At 41.9% G+C, this 20,257-nt stretch overlaps 1 protein-coding gene across 1 annotated transcript; it reads right to left on the minus strand.

Moving 5' to 3' along the window:
- Positions 1 to 1,036: 1,036 nt before the first annotated feature.
- On the minus strand, positions 1,037 to 19,826 carry LOC138315804 (uncharacterized). The gene is made up of 12 exons (XM_069257076.1): positions 19,076 to 19,826; positions 18,326 to 18,543; positions 18,009 to 18,138; positions 17,595 to 17,737; positions 15,469 to 15,573; positions 15,144 to 15,270; positions 14,233 to 14,870; positions 13,924 to 14,067; positions 13,572 to 13,746; positions 12,950 to 13,055; positions 12,465 to 12,613; positions 1,037 to 1,974 (listed from the first exon to the last, which is right to left on the minus strand). The coding sequence occupies exons 1-12, from the start codon at positions 19,314 to 19,316 to the stop codon at positions 1,868 to 1,870; spliced, it is 2,283 nt and encodes a 760-aa protein (XP_069113177.1). The 5' UTR covers positions 19,317 to 19,826; the 3' UTR covers positions 1,037 to 1,867.
- Between the last annotated feature and the right edge of the window lie 431 nt (positions 19,827 to 20,257).

Here is a 20,257-nt window from a genome sequence, read left to right on the forward strand (position 1 = left end):
CCACAACTTTGCAGGCACATACGAGTTAGCTCCCTTAATCAACTTGAATTTTTCCTTGAAAGATGCTATGGCATTTATTCTCTATCAAAAACAGTTGCAGGCAAATTTATATGTTTCTTTAGTTACAAAAGTTACTTACTTTACATCATTGAAAGTTTGAGCGTCTTATTTTACTTCGAGATAAAAATACTAAATAGTCATCTAACGTTGTTGGGTAATATCTTTATGAGTTCTTTAACAAGATATTTAATTACCGTGTAGGTTATTTATGTTGAATATAACTATGGATATAATAACTATGTCCTTATGTGTCTACTATGTATAAGGTTATAGTTTAAAACGGTAACAGGCTCTGCCCTGCAGGTAGGGCGTTAGAATTGTACCTGCCGCCCCTATTGCATGATCGTAAAAGGCGACTAAATTAAGGATATCTTTTTCTCTTCTTCCTAGCTGACTTAATCTTTCATAATGCCTCCCTTAGCACTGCCTCAGCACTGCCTCACTTTTGGCCTTGAGTTGAACGTTCGCACCTGTGAGGAAGGCTCTGGGTTCTGTCCCCCTGGCCGTGACACACCAAAGTCTATAAAAGTGGTAGTTTCTGCTACTACTTAGCGCTCAGCATACAGTGAGCGGGACGACTGGTTCACCCGTTGTCATTATAATGTGACCGGGTGGGGTGTGTTGCTTGGTGTCTTCAGCGGCATGCTTCAGTGATATAGCACTATAAAAAGGGCAACAATTCCACTATACAAGAAGACACTACATGAATATACCGCAGTCTCCCAAAACACGCATCCTCGCACAACATACACGCAACACATGTAGCATACATGGGAGACCGTCCTTACATGACCATAGCTGTTAATAGGACGTTAATTAAACAAAAAACAAAAACAAACTATGATTCTTTGTTGAGGTCAATATGGTGTGATAAATCCCTGGTCAAATCGAATAATGACAGAGGGACGGCATCATTTAATACATTTTATGCACAGGTCCAATATCAGGATTATTAAAAAAACAACTAAACTACTGATATCTACAGACGTTTTTATATATAAATATATAAGAATTTTGGCTTTAGCGACAAGAGTAAGCAAAATAATGAGTATTCACACCACAGGGGGTCAACTCAATAAAAATGGATGTTGTCATACATCTTTTTGTATTTGGTGGATTGACTGATGAGTACATGAAAGTCATATGATTTTTTCAGAAAATACGAGATTTGATTTTTTTTAATCTGGATATTTACTATGAAACAGGGACTTTCTCTGTTTTATAGTAAATATCCCGATTTTTTTAATGATTTTTCAAATCTCGTATTTTCTAAAAAAAATCACATGACTGTCATATATTCATCAGTCCATCCACCAAATACAATACAAATGTATGACAACATCCATTTTCATTGAGTTGGCCCTCTGTGAATTGCGCGGACATCGATTCTTTTGTCGTACATCGAAACTGCGGTCACCGAAATATTATTAACAAAGAAACGATATTCACATACGTTGCAATTGCCATTTTAGTACATAACCTTAAGTACCTGTTGAAATAATTCCACTTTTTTATTTTCATTTGGAACAAATGTTCCACGGTGACACAAAATATTATATCGGAATTGGAAATAAATCTTTAATCAGTTACAATATATTTTTTCATTTACATGTATAAAATTTCGTAGATTCTTACACCATTCTGACAACAAAAGTGAAGGAATTATAGTTTCATTTTGGCGGATTTAAACCGTAAGAAAATATCCCTTTCAACGAAATCTTCATTTGTGTTCGTGGCTGATTCTTTTTTATCTCTGCTGAGGTAATACTGGTAAGTATGCCTTGTTGTTTTTTTTGCAATGTTCACATCAATCTTCCCCTTTGGTGAGGTTGGGGAGGGGCCCGAGCTGTATGGCTACAGACAGCACAACATCATATGCCTTGCCTCGGAGAGCTACACTTTCCTGGTAGATATCTGAAGATTCAGAATGTTTTCTTTGCTTAATTTCATTTTCATCATAAAATAAGGAAACTAAGCATGATTTTTTCAGAATATACGGTGTAAGGACAGTCGGACGAGGTCAGTACAGAATATACTGTGTAAGGACAGTCCGGCGAGGTCAGTACAGAATATACTGTGTAAGGACAGTCCGGCGAGGTCAGTACAGAATATACTATGTAAGGACAGTCAGACGAGGTCAGTACAGAATATACTGTGTAAGGACAGTCAGGTGAGGTCAGTACAGAATATACTGGGTAAGGACAGTCAGGTGAGGTCAGTACAGAATATACTGGGTAAGGACAGTCAGGTGAGGTCAGTACAGAATATACTGGGTAAGGACAGTCAGGTGAGGTCAGTACAGAATATACTGTGTAAGGACAGTCAGACGAGGTCAGTACAGAATATACTGTGTAAGGACAGTCAGGTGAGGTCAGTACAGAATATACTGTGTAAGGACAGTCAGGTGAGGTCAGTACAGAATATACTGTGTAAGGACAGTCAGGTGAGGTCAGTACAGAATATACTGTGTAAGGACAGTCAGGCGAGGTCAGTACAGAATATACTGTGTAAGGACAGTCAGGCGAGGTCAGTACAGAATATACTGTGTAAGGACAGTCAGACGAGGTCAGTACAGAATAGACTGGGTAAGGACAGTCAGGCGAGGTCAGTACAGAATATACTGTGTAAGGACAGTCAGGTGAGGTCAGTACAGAATATACTGTGTAAGGACAGTCAGGTGAGGTCAGTACAGAATATACTGTGTAAGGACAGTCAGGTGAGTCAGTACAGAATATACAGTAAGGACAGTCAGGTGAGGTCAGTACAGAATATACTGTGTAAGGACAGTCAGGTGAGGTCAGTACAGAATATACTGTGTAAGGACAGTCAGGTGAGGTCAGTACAGAATATACTGTGTAAGGACAGTCAGGTGAGGTCAGTACAGAATATACTGTGTAAGGACAGTCAGGTGAGGTCAGTACAGAATATACTGTGTAAGGACAGTCAGGTGAGGTCAGTACAGAATATATACTGTGTAAGGACAGTCAGGTGAGGTCAGTACAGAATATACTGTGTAAGGACAGTCAGTGAGGTCAGTACAGAATATACGTGTAAGGACAGTCAGGGGTCAGTACAGAATATACTGTGTAAGGACAGTCAGGTGAGGTCAGTACAGAATATACTGTGTAAGGACAGTCAGGTGAGGTCAGTACAGAATATACTGTGTAAGGACAGTCAGGAGGTCAGTACAGAATATACTGTGTAAGGACAGTCAGGCGAGGTCAGTACAGAATATACTGTGTAAGGACAGTCAGGTGAGGTCAGTACAGAATATACTGTGTAAGGACAGTCAGGTGAGGTCAGTACAGAATATACTGTGTAAGGACAGTCAGGTGAGGTCAGTACAGAATATACTGTGTAAGGACAGTCAGACGAGGTCAGTACAGAATATACTGTGTAAGGACAGTCAGACGAGGTCAGTACAGAATATACTGTGTAAGGACAGTCAGGTGAGGTCAGTACAGAATATACTGTGTAAGGACAGTCAGGTGAGGTCAGTACAGAATATACTGTGTAAGGACAGTCAGGCGAGGTCAGTACAGAATATACTGTGTAAGGACAGTCAGGTGAGGTCAGTACAGAATATACTGTGTAAGGACAGTCAGGTGAGGTCAGTACAGAATATACTGTGTAAGGACAGTCAGGTGAGGTCAGTACAGAATATACTGTGTAAGGACAGTCAGGTGAGGTCAGTACAGAATATACTGTGTAAGGACAGTCAGTCGAGGTGAGGTCAGTACAGAATATACTGTGTAAGGACAGTCAGGTGAGGTCAGTACAGAATATACTGTGTAAGGACAGTCAGGTGAGGTCAGTACAGAATATACTGTGTAAGGACAGTCAGGTGAGGTCAGTACAGAATATACTGTGTAAGGACAGTCAGGTGAGGTCAGTACAGAATATACTGTGTAAGGACAGTCAGGTGAGGTCAGTACAGAATATACTGTGTAAGGACAGTCAGGTGAGGTCAGTACAGAATATACTGTGTAAGGACAGTCAGGTGAGGTCAGTACAGAATATACTGTGTAAGGACAGTCAGGTGAGGTCAGTACAGAATATACTGTGTAAGGACAGTCAGGTGAGGTCAGTACAGAATATACTGTGTAAGGACAGTCAGGCGAGGTCAGTACAGAATATACTGTGTAAGGACAGTCAGGTGAGGTCAGTACAGAATATACTGTGTAAGGACAGTCAGACGAGGTCAGTACAGAATATACTGTGTAAGGACAGTCAGGTGAGGTCAGTACAGAATATACTGTGTAAGGACAATCAGGTGAGGTCAGTACAGAATATACTGTGTAAGGACAGTCAGGTGAGGTCAGTACAGAATATACTGTGTAAGGACAGTCAGGTGAGGTCAGTACAGAATATACTGTGTAAGGACAGTCAGGTGAGGTCAGTACAGAATATACTGTGTAAGGACAGTCATGTGAGGTCAGTACAGAATATACTGTGTAAGGACAGTCAGGTGAGGTCAGTACAGAATATACTGTGTAAGGACAGTCAGGTGAGGTCAGTACAGAATATACTGTGTAAGGACAGTCAGGTGAGGTCAGTACAGAATATACTGTGTAAGGACAGTCAGGTGAGGTCAGTACAGAATATACTGTGTAAGGACAGTCAGGTGAGGTCAGTACAGAATATACTGTGTAAGGACAGTCAGGTGAGGTCAGTACAGAATATACTGTGTAAGGACAGTCAGGTGAGGTCAGTACAGAATATACTGTGTAAGGACAGTCAGGTGAGGTCAGTACAGAATATACTGTGTAAGGACAGTCAGGTGAGGTCAGTACAGAATATACTGTGTAAGGACAGTCAGGTGAGGTCAGTACAGAATATACTGTGTAAGGACAGTCAGGTGAGGTCAGTACAGAATATACTGTGTAAGGACAGTCAGGTGAGGTCAGTACAGAATATACTGTGTAAGGACAGTCAGGTGAGGTCAGTACAGAATATACTGTGTAAGGACAGTGGAGGTGTAAGGACAGTCAGGTGAGGTCAGTACAGAATATACTGTGTAAGGACAGTCAGGTGAGGTCACTACAGAATATACTGTGTAAGGACAGTCAGGTGAGGTCAGTTCATAATATACTGTGTAAGGACAGTAAGGTGAGGTCAGTACAGAATATACTGTGTAAGGACAGTCAGGTGAGGTCAGTACAGAATATACTGTGTAAGGACAGTCAGGTGAGGTCAGTACAGAATATACTGTGTAAGGACAGTCAGGTGAGGTCAGTACAGAATATACTGTGTAAGGACAGTCAGGTGAGGTCAGTACAGAATATACTGTGTAAGGACAGTCAGGTGAGGTCAGTACAGAATATACTGTGTAAGGACAGTCAGGTGAGGTCAGTACAGAATATACTGTGTAAGGACAGTCAGGTGAGGTCAGTACAGAATATACTGTGTAAGGACAGTCAGGTGAGGTCAGTACAGAATATACTGTGTAAGGACAGTCAGGTGAGGTCAGTACAGAATATACTGTGTAAGGACAGTCAGGCGAGGTCAGTACAGAATATACTGTGTAAGGACAGTCAGGTGAGGTCAGTACAGAATATACTGTGTAAGGACAGTCAGGTGAGGTCAGTACAGAATATACTGTGTAAGGACAGTCAGGTGAGGTCAGTACAGAATATACTGTGTAAGGACAGTCCGGCGAGGTCTGTACAGAATATACTGTGTAAGGACAGTCAGGTGAGGTCAGTACAGAATATACTGTGTAAGGACAGTCAGGTGAGGTCAGTACAGAATATACTGTGTAAGGACAGTCAGGTGAGGTCAGTACAGAATATACTGTGTAAGGACAGTCAGGTGAGGTCAGTACAGAATATACTGTGTAAGGACAGTCAGGTGAGGTCAGTACAGAATATACTGTGTAAGGACAGTCAGGTGAGGTCAGTACAGAATATACTGTGTAAGGACAGTCAGGTGAGGTCAGTACAGAATATACTGTGTAAGGACAGTCAGGTGAGGTCAGTACAGAATATACTGTGTAAGGACAGTCAGGTGAGGTCAGTACAGAATATACTGTGTAAGGACAGTCAGGTGAGGTCAGTACAGAATATACTGTGTAAGGACAGTCAGGTGAGGTCAGTACAGAATATACTGTGTAAGGACAGTCAGGTGAGGTCAGTACAGAATATACTGTGTAAGGACAGTCAGGTGAGGTCAGTACAGAATATACTGTGTAAGGACAGTCAGGCGAGGTCAGTACAGAATATACTGTGTAAGGACAGTCAGGTGAGGTCAGTACAGAATATACTGTGTAAGGACAGTCAGGTGAGGTCAGTACAGAATATACTGTGTAAGGACAGTCAGGTGAGGTCAGTACAGAATATACTGTGTAAGGACAGTCAGGTGAGGTCAGTACAGAATATACTGTGTAAGGACAGTCAGGTGAGGTCAGTACAGAATATACTGTGTAAGGACAGTCAGGTGAGGTCAGTACAGAATATACTGTGTAAGGACAGTCAGGTGAGGTCAGTACAGAATATACTGTGTAAGGACAGTCAGGTGAGGTCAGTACAGAATATACTGTGTAAGGACAGTCAGGTGAGGTCAGTACAGAATATACTGTGTAAGGACAGTCAGGACGAGGTCAGTACAGAATATACTGTGTAAGGACAGTCAGGTGAGGTCAGTACAGAATATACTGTGTAAGGACAGTCAGGTGAGGTCAGTACAGAATATACTGTGTAAGGACAGTCAGACGAGGTCAGTACAGAATATACTGTGTAAGGACAGTCAGACGAGGTCAGTACAGAATATACTGTGTAAGGACAGTCAGACGAGGTCAGTACAGAATATACTGTGTAAGGACAGTCAGGTGAGGTCAGTACAGAATATACTGTGTAAGGACAGTCAGGTGAGGTCAGTACAGAATATACTGTGTAAGGACAGTCAGGTGAGGTCAGTACAGAATATACTGTGTAAGGACAGTCAGACGAGGTCAGTACAGAATATACTGTGTAAGGACAGTCAGGTGAGGTCAGTACAGAATATACTGTGTAAGGACAGTCAGGTGAGAGGTCAGTACAGAATATACTGTGTAAGGACAGTCAGGTGAGGTCAGTACAGAATATACTGTGTAAGGACAGTCAGACGAGGTCAGTACAGAATATACTGTGTAAGGACAGTCAGGAGAGGTAGGTCAGTACAGAATATACTGTGTAAGGACAGTCAGGTGAGGTCAGTACAGAATATACTGTGTAAGGACAGTCAGGTGAGGTCAGTACAGAATATACTGTGTAAGGACAGTCAGGTGAGGTCAGTACAGAATATACTGTGTAAGGACAGTCAGCGAGGTCAGTACAGAATATACTGTGTAAGGACAGTCAGGTGAGGTCAGTACAGAATATACTGTGTAAGGACAGTCAGGTGAGGTCAGTACAGAATATACTGTGTAAGGACAGTCAGTGAGGTCAGTACAGAATATACTGTGTAAGGACAGTCAGGTGAGGTCAGTACAGAATATACTGTGTAAGGACAGTCAGGTGAGGTCAGTACAGAATATACTGTGTAAGGACAGTCAGGTGAGGTCAGTACAGAATATACTGTGTAAGGACAGTCAGGTCGAGGTCAGTACAGAATATACTGTGTAAGGACAGTCAGACGAGGTCAGTACAGAATATACTGTGTAAGGACAGTCAGGTGAGGTCAGTACAGAATATACTGTGTAAGGACAGTCAGGTGAGGTCAGTACAGAATATACTGTGTAAGGACAGTCAGGTGAGGTCAGTACAGAATATACTGTGTAAGGACAGTCAGGTGAGGTCAGTACAGAATATACTGTGTAAGGACAGTCAGGTGAGGTCAGTACAGAATATACTGTGTAAGGACAGTCAGACGAGGTCAGTACAGAATATACTGTGTAAGGACAGTCAGGTGAGGTCAGTACAGAATATACTGTGTAAGGACAGTCAGGAGGTCAGGTCAGTACAGAGTACAAATATACTGTGTAAGGACAGTCAGGTGAGGTCAGTACAGAATATACTGTGTAAGGACAGTCAGGTGAGGTCAGTACAGAATATACTGTGTAAGGACAGTCAGACGAGGTCAGTACAGAATATACTGTGTAAGGACAGTCAGGTGAGGTCAGTACAGAATATACTGTGTAAGGACAGTCAGGTGAGGTCAGTACAGAATATACTGTGTAAGGACAGTCATGTGAGGTCAGTACAGAATATACTGTGTAAGGACAGTCAGGTGAGGTCAGTACAGAATATACTGTGAGTAAGGACAGTCAGAGGTCAGTACCCTTTAATGTCTAAGGGTCAGGTAGGTCAGTACAGATATACTGTGTAAGGACAGTCAGGTGAGGTCAGTACAGAATATACTGTGTAAGGACAGATTAGGCAAGACAGGTGACAGAGAGGGTCAGTCTAAGAACAAATATACTGTTGTAAGGACAGAGCAGGAGTGTTAGTGCCCAGGTCAGAATTGTGACAGGTCATCGAGGATAGGAATGTCTAAGGACATTTATGGCTGTTTAGGTCATGGAAGAGAAACCGTCGTGAGATTTTAGGCCCAGGACAGAATTGTGACAGAGAGGGAATGTCTAAGCTTTCCCATTTACAGTGGTCCTATAGTGTAGAAGGAAGAGAGCCAACCGTGTCAAGGCCAGAGATTAGGCAAGACAGAATTGTGACAGAGAGGGAATGTCTAAGAACAATTATGGCTGTTTAGGAAAGAAGAGAAACCGTCGGAGTTAGGTCCAGGGCAGAATTGTGACAGAGAGGGAATGTCTAAGGACATTTATGGCTGTTTAGGAAGGAAGAGAAACCGTCAGAGTTAGGCCCAGGACAGAAGGAATTGTGACAAAGAGGGACAGAACTTAGCCAGGGATTTACAGGCGAATGGTCTATATTGTCTCATGATAGCCAAGGTAGAGAAACGTCGGAGTTAGGCAGACAGAATTGTGACAGAGAGGGAATGTCTAAGGACATTATGGCTGTTTAGGAAGGAAGAGAAACCGGTCGGAGTTAGGCCCAGGGCAGAATTGTGACAGAGAGGGAATGTCTAAGGACATTTATGGCTGTTTAGGAAGGAAGAGAAACCGTCGGAGTTAGGCCCAGGACAGAATTGTGACAGAGAGGGAATGTCTAAGGACATTGATGGCTGTTTAGGAAGGAAGGGAAACCGTCAGAGTTAGGCCCAGGGAAGAATTGTGACAAAGAGGGACAGAACTTACCGGGATCTACAGTGGTCTATATTTGTCTCATGATAGCCAGGTAGGCCAGGACAGAATTGTGACAGAGAGGGACAGAACTTACCGGGATCTACAGTGGTCTTATATTGTCTCATGATAGCCAGGGTAGGCCAGGACAGAATTGTGACAGAGAGGAACTTACCGGGATCTACAGTGGTCTATATTTCTCATGATAGCCAGGGTAGGCCAGGACAGAATTGTGACAGAGAGGGACAGAACTTACCGGGATCTACAGTGGTCCTATATTGTCTCATGATAGCCAGGGTAGGCCAGGACAGAATTGTGACAGAGAGGGACAGAACTTACCGGGATCTACAGTGGTCTTATATATTGTCTCATGATAGCCAGGGTAGGCCAGGACAGAATTGTGACAGAGAGGGACAGAACTTACCGGGATCTACAGTGGTCCTATATTGTCTCATGATAGCCAGGTAGGCCAGGACAGAATGTGACAGAGGGGAATGTCTAGGACAGATGGCTGTTAGGCCAGGACAGGAGAATTGTGACAGAGAGGGACAGAACTTACCGGGATCTACAGTGGTCCTATATTGTCCTATATTCTCTATAGCCAGGGTAGGCCAGGACAGAATTGTGACAGAGAGGGACAGAACTTACCGGATCTACAGTGGTCTTATATTGTCTCATGATAGCCAGGTAGGCCAGGACAGAATTGTGACAGAGAGGGACAGAACTTACCGGGATCTACAGTGGTCCTATATTGTCTCATGATAGCCAGGGTAGGCCAGGACAGAATTGTGACAGAGAGGGACAGAACTTACTGGAATCTACAGTGGTCTTATAATGTCTCATGATATCCAGAGTAGGCCAGGACAGAATTGTGACAGAGAGGGACAGAACTTACCGGGATCTACAGTGGTCCTATATTGTCTCATGATAGCCAGGGTAGGCCAGGACAGAATTGTGACAGAGAGGGACAGAACTTACCGGGATCTACAGTGGTCTATATTGTCTCATGATAGCCAGGGTAGGCCAGGACAGAATTGTGACAGAGAGGGACAGAACTTACCGGGATCTACAGTGGTCATATATTGTCTCATGATAGCCAGGGTAGGCCAGGACAGAATTGTGACAGAGAGGGACAGAACTTACCGGGATCTACAGTGGTCCTATATTGTCTCATGATAGCCAGGGTAGGCCAGGACAGAATTGTGACAGAGAGGGACAGAACTTACCGGGATCTACAGTGGTCATATATTGTCTCATGATAGCCAGGGTAGGCCAGGACAGAATTGTGACAGAGAGGGACAGAACTTACCGGGATCTACAGTGGTCCTATATTGTCTCATGATAGCCAGGGTAGGCCAGGACAGAATTGTGACAGAGAGGGACAGAACTTACCGGGATCTACAGTGGTCCTATATTGTCTCATGATAGCCAGGGTAGGCCAGGACAGAATTGTGACAGAGAGGGACAGAACTTACTGGGATCTACAGTGGTCTTATAATGTCTCATGATATCCAGAGTAGGCCAGGACAGAATTGTGACAGAGAGGGACAGAACTTACCGGGATCTACAGTGGTCCTATATTGTCTCATGATAGCCAGGGTAGGCCAGGACAGAATTGTGACAGAGAGGGACAGTCTAAGGACATTGATGGCTCTACAGTGGTCCATATATTATCTCATGATAGCCAGGGTAGGCCAGGACAGAATTGTGACAGAGAGGGACAGAACTTACCGGGATCTACAGTGGTCTTATATTATCTCATGATAGCCAGGGTAGGCCAGGACAGAATTGTGACAGAGAGGGACAGAACTTACCGGGATCTACAGTGGTCCTATATTATCTCATGATAGCCAGGGTAGGCCAGGACAGAATTGTGACAGAGAGGGACAGAACTTACCGGGATCTACAGTGGTCCTATATTGTCTCATGATAGCCAGGGTAGGCCAGGACAGAATTGTGACAGAGAGGGACAGAACTTACCGGGATCTACAGTGGTCTTATATTATCTCATGATAGCCAGGGTAGGCCAGGACAGAATTGTGACAGAGAGGGACAGAACTTACCGGGATCTACAGTGGTCTTATATTATCTCATGATAGCCAGGGTAGGCCAGGACAGAATTGTGACAGAGAGGGACAGAACTTACCGGGATCTACAGTGGTCATGATATATATTATCTCATGATAGCCAGGGTAGGCCAGGACAGAATTGTGACAGAGAGGGACAGAACTTACCGGGATCTACAGTGGTCCTATATTATCTCATGATAGCCAGGGTAGGCCAGGACAGAACTGTGACAGAGAGGGACAGAACTTACCGGGATCTACAGTGGTCTTATATTATCTCATGATAGCCAGGGTAGGCCAGGACAGAACTGAGACAGAGAGGGACAGAACTTACCGGGATCTACAGTGTTCTTATATTATCTCATGATAGCCAGGGTAGGCCAGGACAGAACTGAGACAGAGAGGGACAGAACGTACCGGGATCTACAGTGGTCTTATATTATCTCATGATAGCCAGGGTAGGCCAGGACAGAATTGTGACAGAGAGGGACAGAACGTACCGGGATCTACAGTGGTCTTATATTATCTCATGATAGCCAGGGTAGGCCAGGACAGAATTGTGACAGAGAGGGACAGAACTTACCGGGATCTACAGTGGTCCTATATTGTCTCATGATAGCCAGGGTAGGCCAGGACAGAATTGTGACAGAGAGGGACAGAACTTACCGGGATCTACAGTGGTCTATATTGTCTCATGATAGCCAGGGTAGGCCAGGACAGAATTGTGACAGAGAGGGACAGAACTTACCGGGATCTACAGTGGTCTTATATTATCTCATGATAGCCAGGGTAGGCCAGGACAGAACTGTGACAGAGAGGGACAGAACTTACCGGGATCTACAGTGGTCTTATATTATCTCATGATAGCCAGGGTAGGCCAGGACAGAACTGTGACAGAGAGGGACAGAACTTACCGGGATCTACAGTGGTCTTATATTATCTCATGATAGCCAAGGTAGGCCAGGACAGAACTGTGACAGAGAGGGACAGAACTTACCGGGATCTACAGTGGTCCTATATTATCTCATGATAGCCAGGGTAGGCCAGGACAGAATTGTGACAGAGAGGGACAGAACTTACCGGGATCTACAGTGGTCCTATATTGTCTCATGATATCCAGAGTAGGCCAGGGCAGAATTGTGACAGATAGGGACAGAACTTACCGGGATCTACAGTGGTCCTATATTGTCTCATGATAGCCAGGGTAGGCCAGGACAGAATTGTGACACCGTCTTCCAGTTTCATATCCCAATGGCCACGTAAACATTTTGTCGTCTTCGATTTTGCAACACATACACCACCGAGTCTTATCCTGAAACACCATCAATGTTTAGTACAGAAAGGATACCGAGTAGAAAATCCGACTGAGCCGAATGAGATAAGAGAGAAGGACGAAGTTACCAATAACATTAAAATAGTTTATACTGGCTACAATAAGAAATAATGTGTAGTTTAAACAATACTTATACAGTTGGAAATCGGTAATGAGGCAACATCCCTTTGCTTTATTTCAGTTAGTGAAGTGATTTAGTTCCCCATACTTTATATAATAATTACATTATAAATTCTATGTCAATGGTGCCATTGTTTATGTACACAACAAACACCTGTAATTGCTGGAGTGTAATAATTTTACGCAAGTTTTTACCTGGCTGGTTTCAGGAATTCGTTGAGAATATATTTGTATCGTATGAAATCCTCGTTTGTTTCATCAACTTTTACCACTGTATTGGATATAGACAGAATTTGGTGATCTAGAAATAAAGATAAAAACAGTTTGTTCAATATGTTTTCATTTGCCAGCAAAAGAAAGTTCGTTAATACAATAATTGGTTTGTTTACATTGTTGTGAACGGACAATGTTACTGTCCAATATTAATACAAAGGGCCATGTTTTAGGAAGGGTAGAATCCTAAAACGGTCTATAATGTGAAAAAATGAGCTGTCTTTGGCTTCTATCCATTACTTAAGCCTCTTTTTTTCTTTTTTCTTTTTATTTTCAATATCTCTGGACAAGTAGCGTCTTATTCAGTTCTAGTTCCAATAGTGGTCCTCATCTTTCATTTATGAGAAGGACCTTGGGGCCCCAGTTTCAACAGCATTCCTTAACTTAAAATCCCCATATGAAAACATAACAAAAGGAAATCGTAACGGTTGTAATATTTCCTATGGAATTTTTTACAGTTAAGTAAACTGGGCCCAGAACTATTGTAATACTCCAATGCTTTTGCCAGAAGAGCTATAGATAAACACCTCGTGACGTGTTTTACCTTGCTGAAATGGCTCTAACGACTCCATAATGAGGATGTCACATCCTCCAAGCCAATCCTCCATACAAACTTGGGGGGTACTCTTGAGCCAGTTCTGGGCCATGTCGTCACTTTCAAACGTAAAGATGGCCATGAGGCTAGCCTTCTCCCACTTACCAATGGACACAGTCGAGACCTAAATTGCATTACAAGAATATGAAAACATTTTATTATATTTACCTACATAGATACTTTAAGGCAGTCTGATTTTCCTTTACCTCAAACACCTGACAGCAATATGTATGATAGGAAACACAAACTGGCAATCTGGCAATCTAGAATCGTATTGGTATAAAATGGATATATGACTTGCCTTGTGTTGTAGAGCTGAAAGGTAGCCGTGGAATTTTTGTAGCCCAGTACTGTAGTTTTTCATGGTATTGATAAATTCCTCACGCTTTGCAGATTTGAATCGGATGAGCAAAAAGACCTTTCCTGTGGACGTGTCTTCTTCTTCCTAAAATGCAAATAGACGCTTTTAATTGATATGAAGTAAAATATGTATTTAAAACACTAAAAAAACTGACACTTTTCTCAACAAAGTCATATCATATGAAGAATTCAAAAGTATCTGTAACAGTGATTGAAAATATTAAATTTAGCAATATCGAATGATACTTACGATTTTTCCTTCTGCTTCCCCCTGACCAAATAGCTCCTCATAGGAAGGAAGAGATATCCCCGTCATTTTATTGGCCTCGTTTTCATCAGAGAACAATGGTGGTGCAGATGGCTCTAACCGACCGGTAGTTCCTGTCGCCACTGTGTTAGAGGGAGATCCCGAACCTTGGACAGAAGTCAAACTATTGGAAGCTTGTGTGGCAGAAGGCTTGGACACCATTGACCTAGTGGCAGCAGAAGGTCGGACTCCAGTGGTATTCGTTGAGGCCTGTGCTGCAGTTGTCACTGATGCTGTACCCACAGCTCCAGAAGCTGCAGACTGGGCCCTGGCTGGGCTCGTTGTAGCTGGTACTGTTGTAGCCACTGCCTTTGTACCAGAAACTGCTGAAGAAGATGATGTGACTGTTTTTGGTCTCGATGCTGGTGCTGTTTTAACCTGAACAGCTGCTGATTTTTTGGCGGCCACCTGTTTTAGAGGACTAATTACTGCAGTCTTGGGTTTGTACACGTAGTTTGGTACATAGACACACATGGGAGTGTAACAAACATATTCGGGTATAGCGTTGTCAGTTGACAAGCTAAACCTCTCCCAACCTCGGTTACATCTGGTGTGGGTCAGTGTATTGGAAAGATCAATCACTGGAACAGAAAAAGAGATACGTTTTAAGGAAAGTCCAGCTATACACCTACAGAAGATACCAACTGTGACGACTGAAAAGTCTGGTGAACGTCCAACTGCTAAGATCAAATCAATGGCAGTTCTTTGTAAACATTTCAGAAAAACTATATAACTGTAGAGAAAGACAAATGAAATTTAACTATAAGAATAATAAAGAAGTAATTTGATCATATGTCATTAAAAGATGATACCAAATTCGACTACTACATTATGCAATCACTTGAATAACCTACCCGGTATGTTATGAGTCGCAGCAGTCGCTGGTGCAGTTTTCTTGTAGCCTTGGTGATATGTTCCTATGGTGATCGGCAACCAGAGGACAAGATCTCCGCCACTCAAAAACGAAATGTCAACATATACCTGGAAATATGAATTGAGATTCATTAGTACAGAGACCTTCACAAACAGATTCTCAGATACCAAATGTTGGTATCATCAAAATTTGTACACCATAATATAATAAAAACTTACTTAATACGTGTATATGTATAGAAACTCAAAACTCCTCATACAAGAGAACATGAAAACAAATAATGGACATAATGACATTGTACTGACCTTGATGTAGTAGGAGACCAGCAGACAGTACGAGGCCCTCATTCGGGTAGACGGGGGGACAGCATCTATATGTATTAACTCATCTTTCCAACTTCTCGTCTGTCCCTGATTAACCATAGAAATTAAACACAAATGTGGGTACTCTAAACTAACTTTCTTTAGCGTGCGTTTTATTTTCGAGAATTTTGCGATCAAGTTAAATTCGCAAAAAGTTAATCTCCGCGAAATAATATCTTAGACCATTCTTAAACAATTAAATGAAAATCTCGAAATTCAGCAACCGCGAAAAATAGTTGGTTTACAGTATTCTATTCTCAATCTCTCAATATTAAATCAGCAACCACACATTGTATGTTAGAATTCCGATACTTTATTAGTTATTTTGACCTTGAACAGGGACCAGTTCCATCCATTGGAAGCCCTTCACAAGTCTTAAATGATGTCTCTTGAACATTCAAGCCGTCCCAATTCAGAGGTAATGCGTCAACTACTCTAAATTGTGTGCTGGTAGCACGGGAGACAAATGCGTGCTCAGTGTTTATGACCATCACATCAACATGTAACCTGTCCCAAACCCATACCATCTGAAACAACGACGGATTCCGTCACCATTCTGTCATTCTACGTCTAGGTTATCAGTCAAGATGTCCAAACAGCTTAAAAGAAAATTGACGTTTGTAGAGAAGTCCGTCGCCAGACAGATAATCAACAGGACAGATCAATGTTTAGGGAATATAATGTATGTGCACCAAAGAGTCGGACAAAATATGCACGCCCAGGAAAGCGCCCTACCCGGTCATGGAAATACTTGTGTGCAGGGTCGTGGTAAGACTGAGCCTTCGAAGAGGAACTCCTCGCAGGACATTGTCCTGTTTGGTCCGCAAAGAGGCACAAAGTCTTTCACTGACCGGGTTAAGGGAAGCATCGCTTCCCATTCCTTAGATACTGGTATCGAAAGAAACCTGGTCGGCGATAACGAACATCTGCAGAGGAATGTCTAAACATTCCAATCGGAACACAGCTGCGAAGGAGTTGGGATAATTTAAAAGTCTGAGATACCAACCACATGAACGTCTTGATTAGGTTTGGAACCAAATATCGAGCCTGATGAAAGTCATCTGTTGGAAAAATCATCCTAGGAACCGTTCACAAAGAATTATTTTCTGAGATAACGAAGCATAGCTATCTCCGGCAGAAGAGGGGCAAGCGAATATCCTGATCGTGTGCATTGAGGGAATCATCAAAGTTAATATAAAAATATATGCTCCGAGAAAGAAAATAGTTCAGAACCACCTGTAACAGCTTAGTAATTTCAGATGTACCGACAAGGCTGTGATGAGACGGAATGACGTGGCCCGGAATACCCTTCTGGCGCAAGTGAAACAGAGCTACTTGCAGACTTCTTGGAGATATGAAAATAGGTATCCTTTAGATCAACAAAGTTGCCCACATACTCTTACCTACGAGATCAATTATACTCCGTAGGTTCTCCCTCTTTAAAGCGAAAATATTTCCAATGCTCGTTGAAAGCACTCAGGCCGATGATGGGCTGCCATACTCAGGATTTCTTCCTGAGAAGAGACAGGAGTAGACACAAAGCGTACATCCAAGCAGAGGAACCTCCTCGACCGCATCCCGATTCCTTGGGTGAGGAAGAAAATTGGCTTGGCCGACAGGGAGAGGGTCCAGAAAAAAAAGGCATCCAGCAGATCGCAGAGAGTATGAATTTGGCTCCTAAAAACATATTAACTCTTGTGTTTGAAGCATATGTCTATTTGTCATTTGTGTTGACTTGACTCTTCAGATTTCTGAGAAGTTTTGATTTGACTCCTGAATCTGCTGAAAGTCAAGGGTCAACTGTATGCCCTTAATGATATCCCTCATCCCTCCGATACCACTGACAGAACACATCTATCCTCAATGACCTGCCTCAGATGAGAAAAAATAAAGTAAGACAACCACCAACCCGGTAATGTAAAGGTCCAGGCCCTTCCAAACAGGAGAACACTGTTTCAAAAACCCCGGAGCATACAGATCTGAAAGGACACAGACCGAATCATTTCACAGCTATCATAAAACAAGCCATCACCTCAACTCTACCCCTCACGAAACATGTTTAATAATACCTGTTTGATCGGATCCGATCCGGTCTTCGTGTAAATTACTGTATTTTCTACTTTCTGCTCTCCATTTGCTTTATAAACCACTTCTTGTACAAGGGAGACCTTCAGCTTACCCAGGTCTTTCGAGGAGGAATTGACAGCGTCCACTTCAAATGAAAATACCAAAATTAAAATAGATTAACTTCTCACTATATACAGCCATCTTCACTACTAGACTCGGTTTCCTCTCAAATACGGTAAGACCTTTTGAGTCCTGACATCCGAGTTGCTATTTTTTCGCAATTGTTGTCTACTAGACGGACTTCAAATTGTACAGTAATTTAACGTTCTATGCCTAGTCATTATGATTCTAAATAGCTTGTCCACGCGTATTGAGAAGAAGTTGGTTTTAGCAGGAAAACTGAAAATAGCTCTTACCAGTAACCGGTACCGCCTCGCCAGCACAATACCCAGTCCTGTTGATCTTGGCTGTGAGAGTTACTACCCCTGCGTCACCAAGTCCCAACATCTTTGACAATCGTGTGGATTTTTTTCTTGTGAGTGGTTTCTAAATATCAAGAGGAAATATTTGTTTAATGCATGTGTTGTGTCTGTTCTCTATTAAAATACGCATTCCATAATGTTTTATACAGAATGTGCAACACTCGTGCAGTCCGAAAATAATCCAATAGCTCCCAAGGACAAAGATGAAATTACCACAGCTTACCAACACAATTTGTTAGTTAAAGACTTACAGCATAATATTGCAGATTTATATCCACGTCATCAGTAAATGTGATACATCTGTCACTGACCACATCTCTCCATGGCAACGGTCGGGAGATCTTCAGGTACAACCAATACCGTGAACAACCTCTCTTACCCTCAAACGAGGATGGCATTTTGTCGTTTGGTAAGCGATAGCTGAACGGGTACTCATGTACCCCTGCCTCCAATGATGTTTTTTCGAATACTGAGATTTGAAAAGAAAAATCGTCAGTTTAACTTCTTGTTTTTTTGCAAATATATCATGTGCATTTTTTAAAAGACATCTTTGACCTTTCTAAATGAATAACATTAAACATTTAATCCTGCAATTGCATATAAAGAGTTATGTACCGTCGTTGTGGTAGAAATAAGTCAATAATTATAAACAAACATAACATTACGTATACATGACTAATTTTATGTTATATTTGAGTGTATTAGTTATCAGTAAAACGGTAACTTATGAATTGTGTCCAATACCTCTGTTATAATGCATTGATTGTTGCCAAATTGCTAACATTATCTTTTGATGCCTTATATGATAAATTGCTTAGAGATAAATATTAAACCAAAACTCAATACAATGCTGTGTCCCTCAATTTCTTGATGTGATGCATTTCTTATTATCATGCAAAAGGGAAGAGCAGATTCAAGTCGTCAAGTTAACAAAAACACCCTGTGTAATTTGTTAGCTTCGCCAATTTATGATAATGATAGTTTAAAATACTGAAACTTACCAACATATTTTATCTCCCTAGTGTACTTTTCTCGTGATATGAATTTAAGGTCGGGTGCCCTTACTTCGGAGTTGGTCTCTGTCCATTTCACATAGGACTCTCCGTGGAAGCTGTGATAGATATCGTCAACCGTCACGCGCTCATTTACATTAACGCGCCACACACCCTTCACCTCATCTCCTGCTCGATATACCTCCTTCCCGCCATCGATCTCAATTGTTATATCGCCGATTTTACCCATCACACGATGAACGTAAAATTGTATTTGATAGTGACACTCTAAGTTTGAGCTTATATGTGAATTTTATCTTGACCTATCCCTTGGGTGTTGAAATATACATCTACCCCTTAATCAGTGATTATTGACAATCTAAAGTTAACCTACTTTCGGTTTGAGTGTAACATGCACTACCAGTCTATATCACTGTTTCGCAATATATTCACGAGACTGAATGTTTCAAGCTCTTACTTTATGTACAATTTAGTAATATAACTTCGTGAGGAAGAATATCCACCTTTTTTCTTAGTAAATAAAGCTTTGTTGTTTGTTTAAGATATTGTGTTTAAATCATCCGAAAATCTTCATTTTGAATGTTGCTGCTTAATCAACTAGTCACGATTCTGTACTTGATGAAAGTGAAATAAGCAAAGTTCAATAAATAACTACTACAGAAATTCTAGCTGCGATGACGTAGCTCTGAACGGCGGACGGGAGATTTCAGACAGATGGTCGTCGTCAGGGTATGATTATTCGTTCCACAGAAATTCAGGCACTGATTATTCGTTCCATAGAAATTCAGGCACTGAATCATAAGACTGTAAAAACCATTCTAAATGTCCAAGTATAACGCAGTGTTGTGAATCTATATGTGACACCTATACTCGGTGGCAAAGAGCGTGCCATAAAGGTTTATTTGCCGACCTAGATAAATTGTTATAATAGATAAAGGGTTTGTATCCTTAGATTAGAGTGAGTGACGATACACCAACAGGGATCTGTAATCCTGGTTCAATGCAACATCTTTATATGATAAATCACTGAAAATGTTATATTTTACTAAAGCTATTTACTTTGATTACAGTGAAACATCAACCATAGAGCAAATCTACACATTTTAATTTGGGATCTTGACCGTTCGTGCGGTATATATTGAAACTATAATACAAGTATTTAACCAGTTT

This window comes from Argopecten irradians, chromosome 2 (assembly GCF_041381155.1).
Source record: "Argopecten irradians isolate NY chromosome 2, Ai_NY, whole genome shotgun sequence".
Taxonomy (NCBI): domain Eukaryota; kingdom Metazoa; phylum Mollusca; class Bivalvia; order Pectinida; family Pectinidae; genus Argopecten; species Argopecten irradians.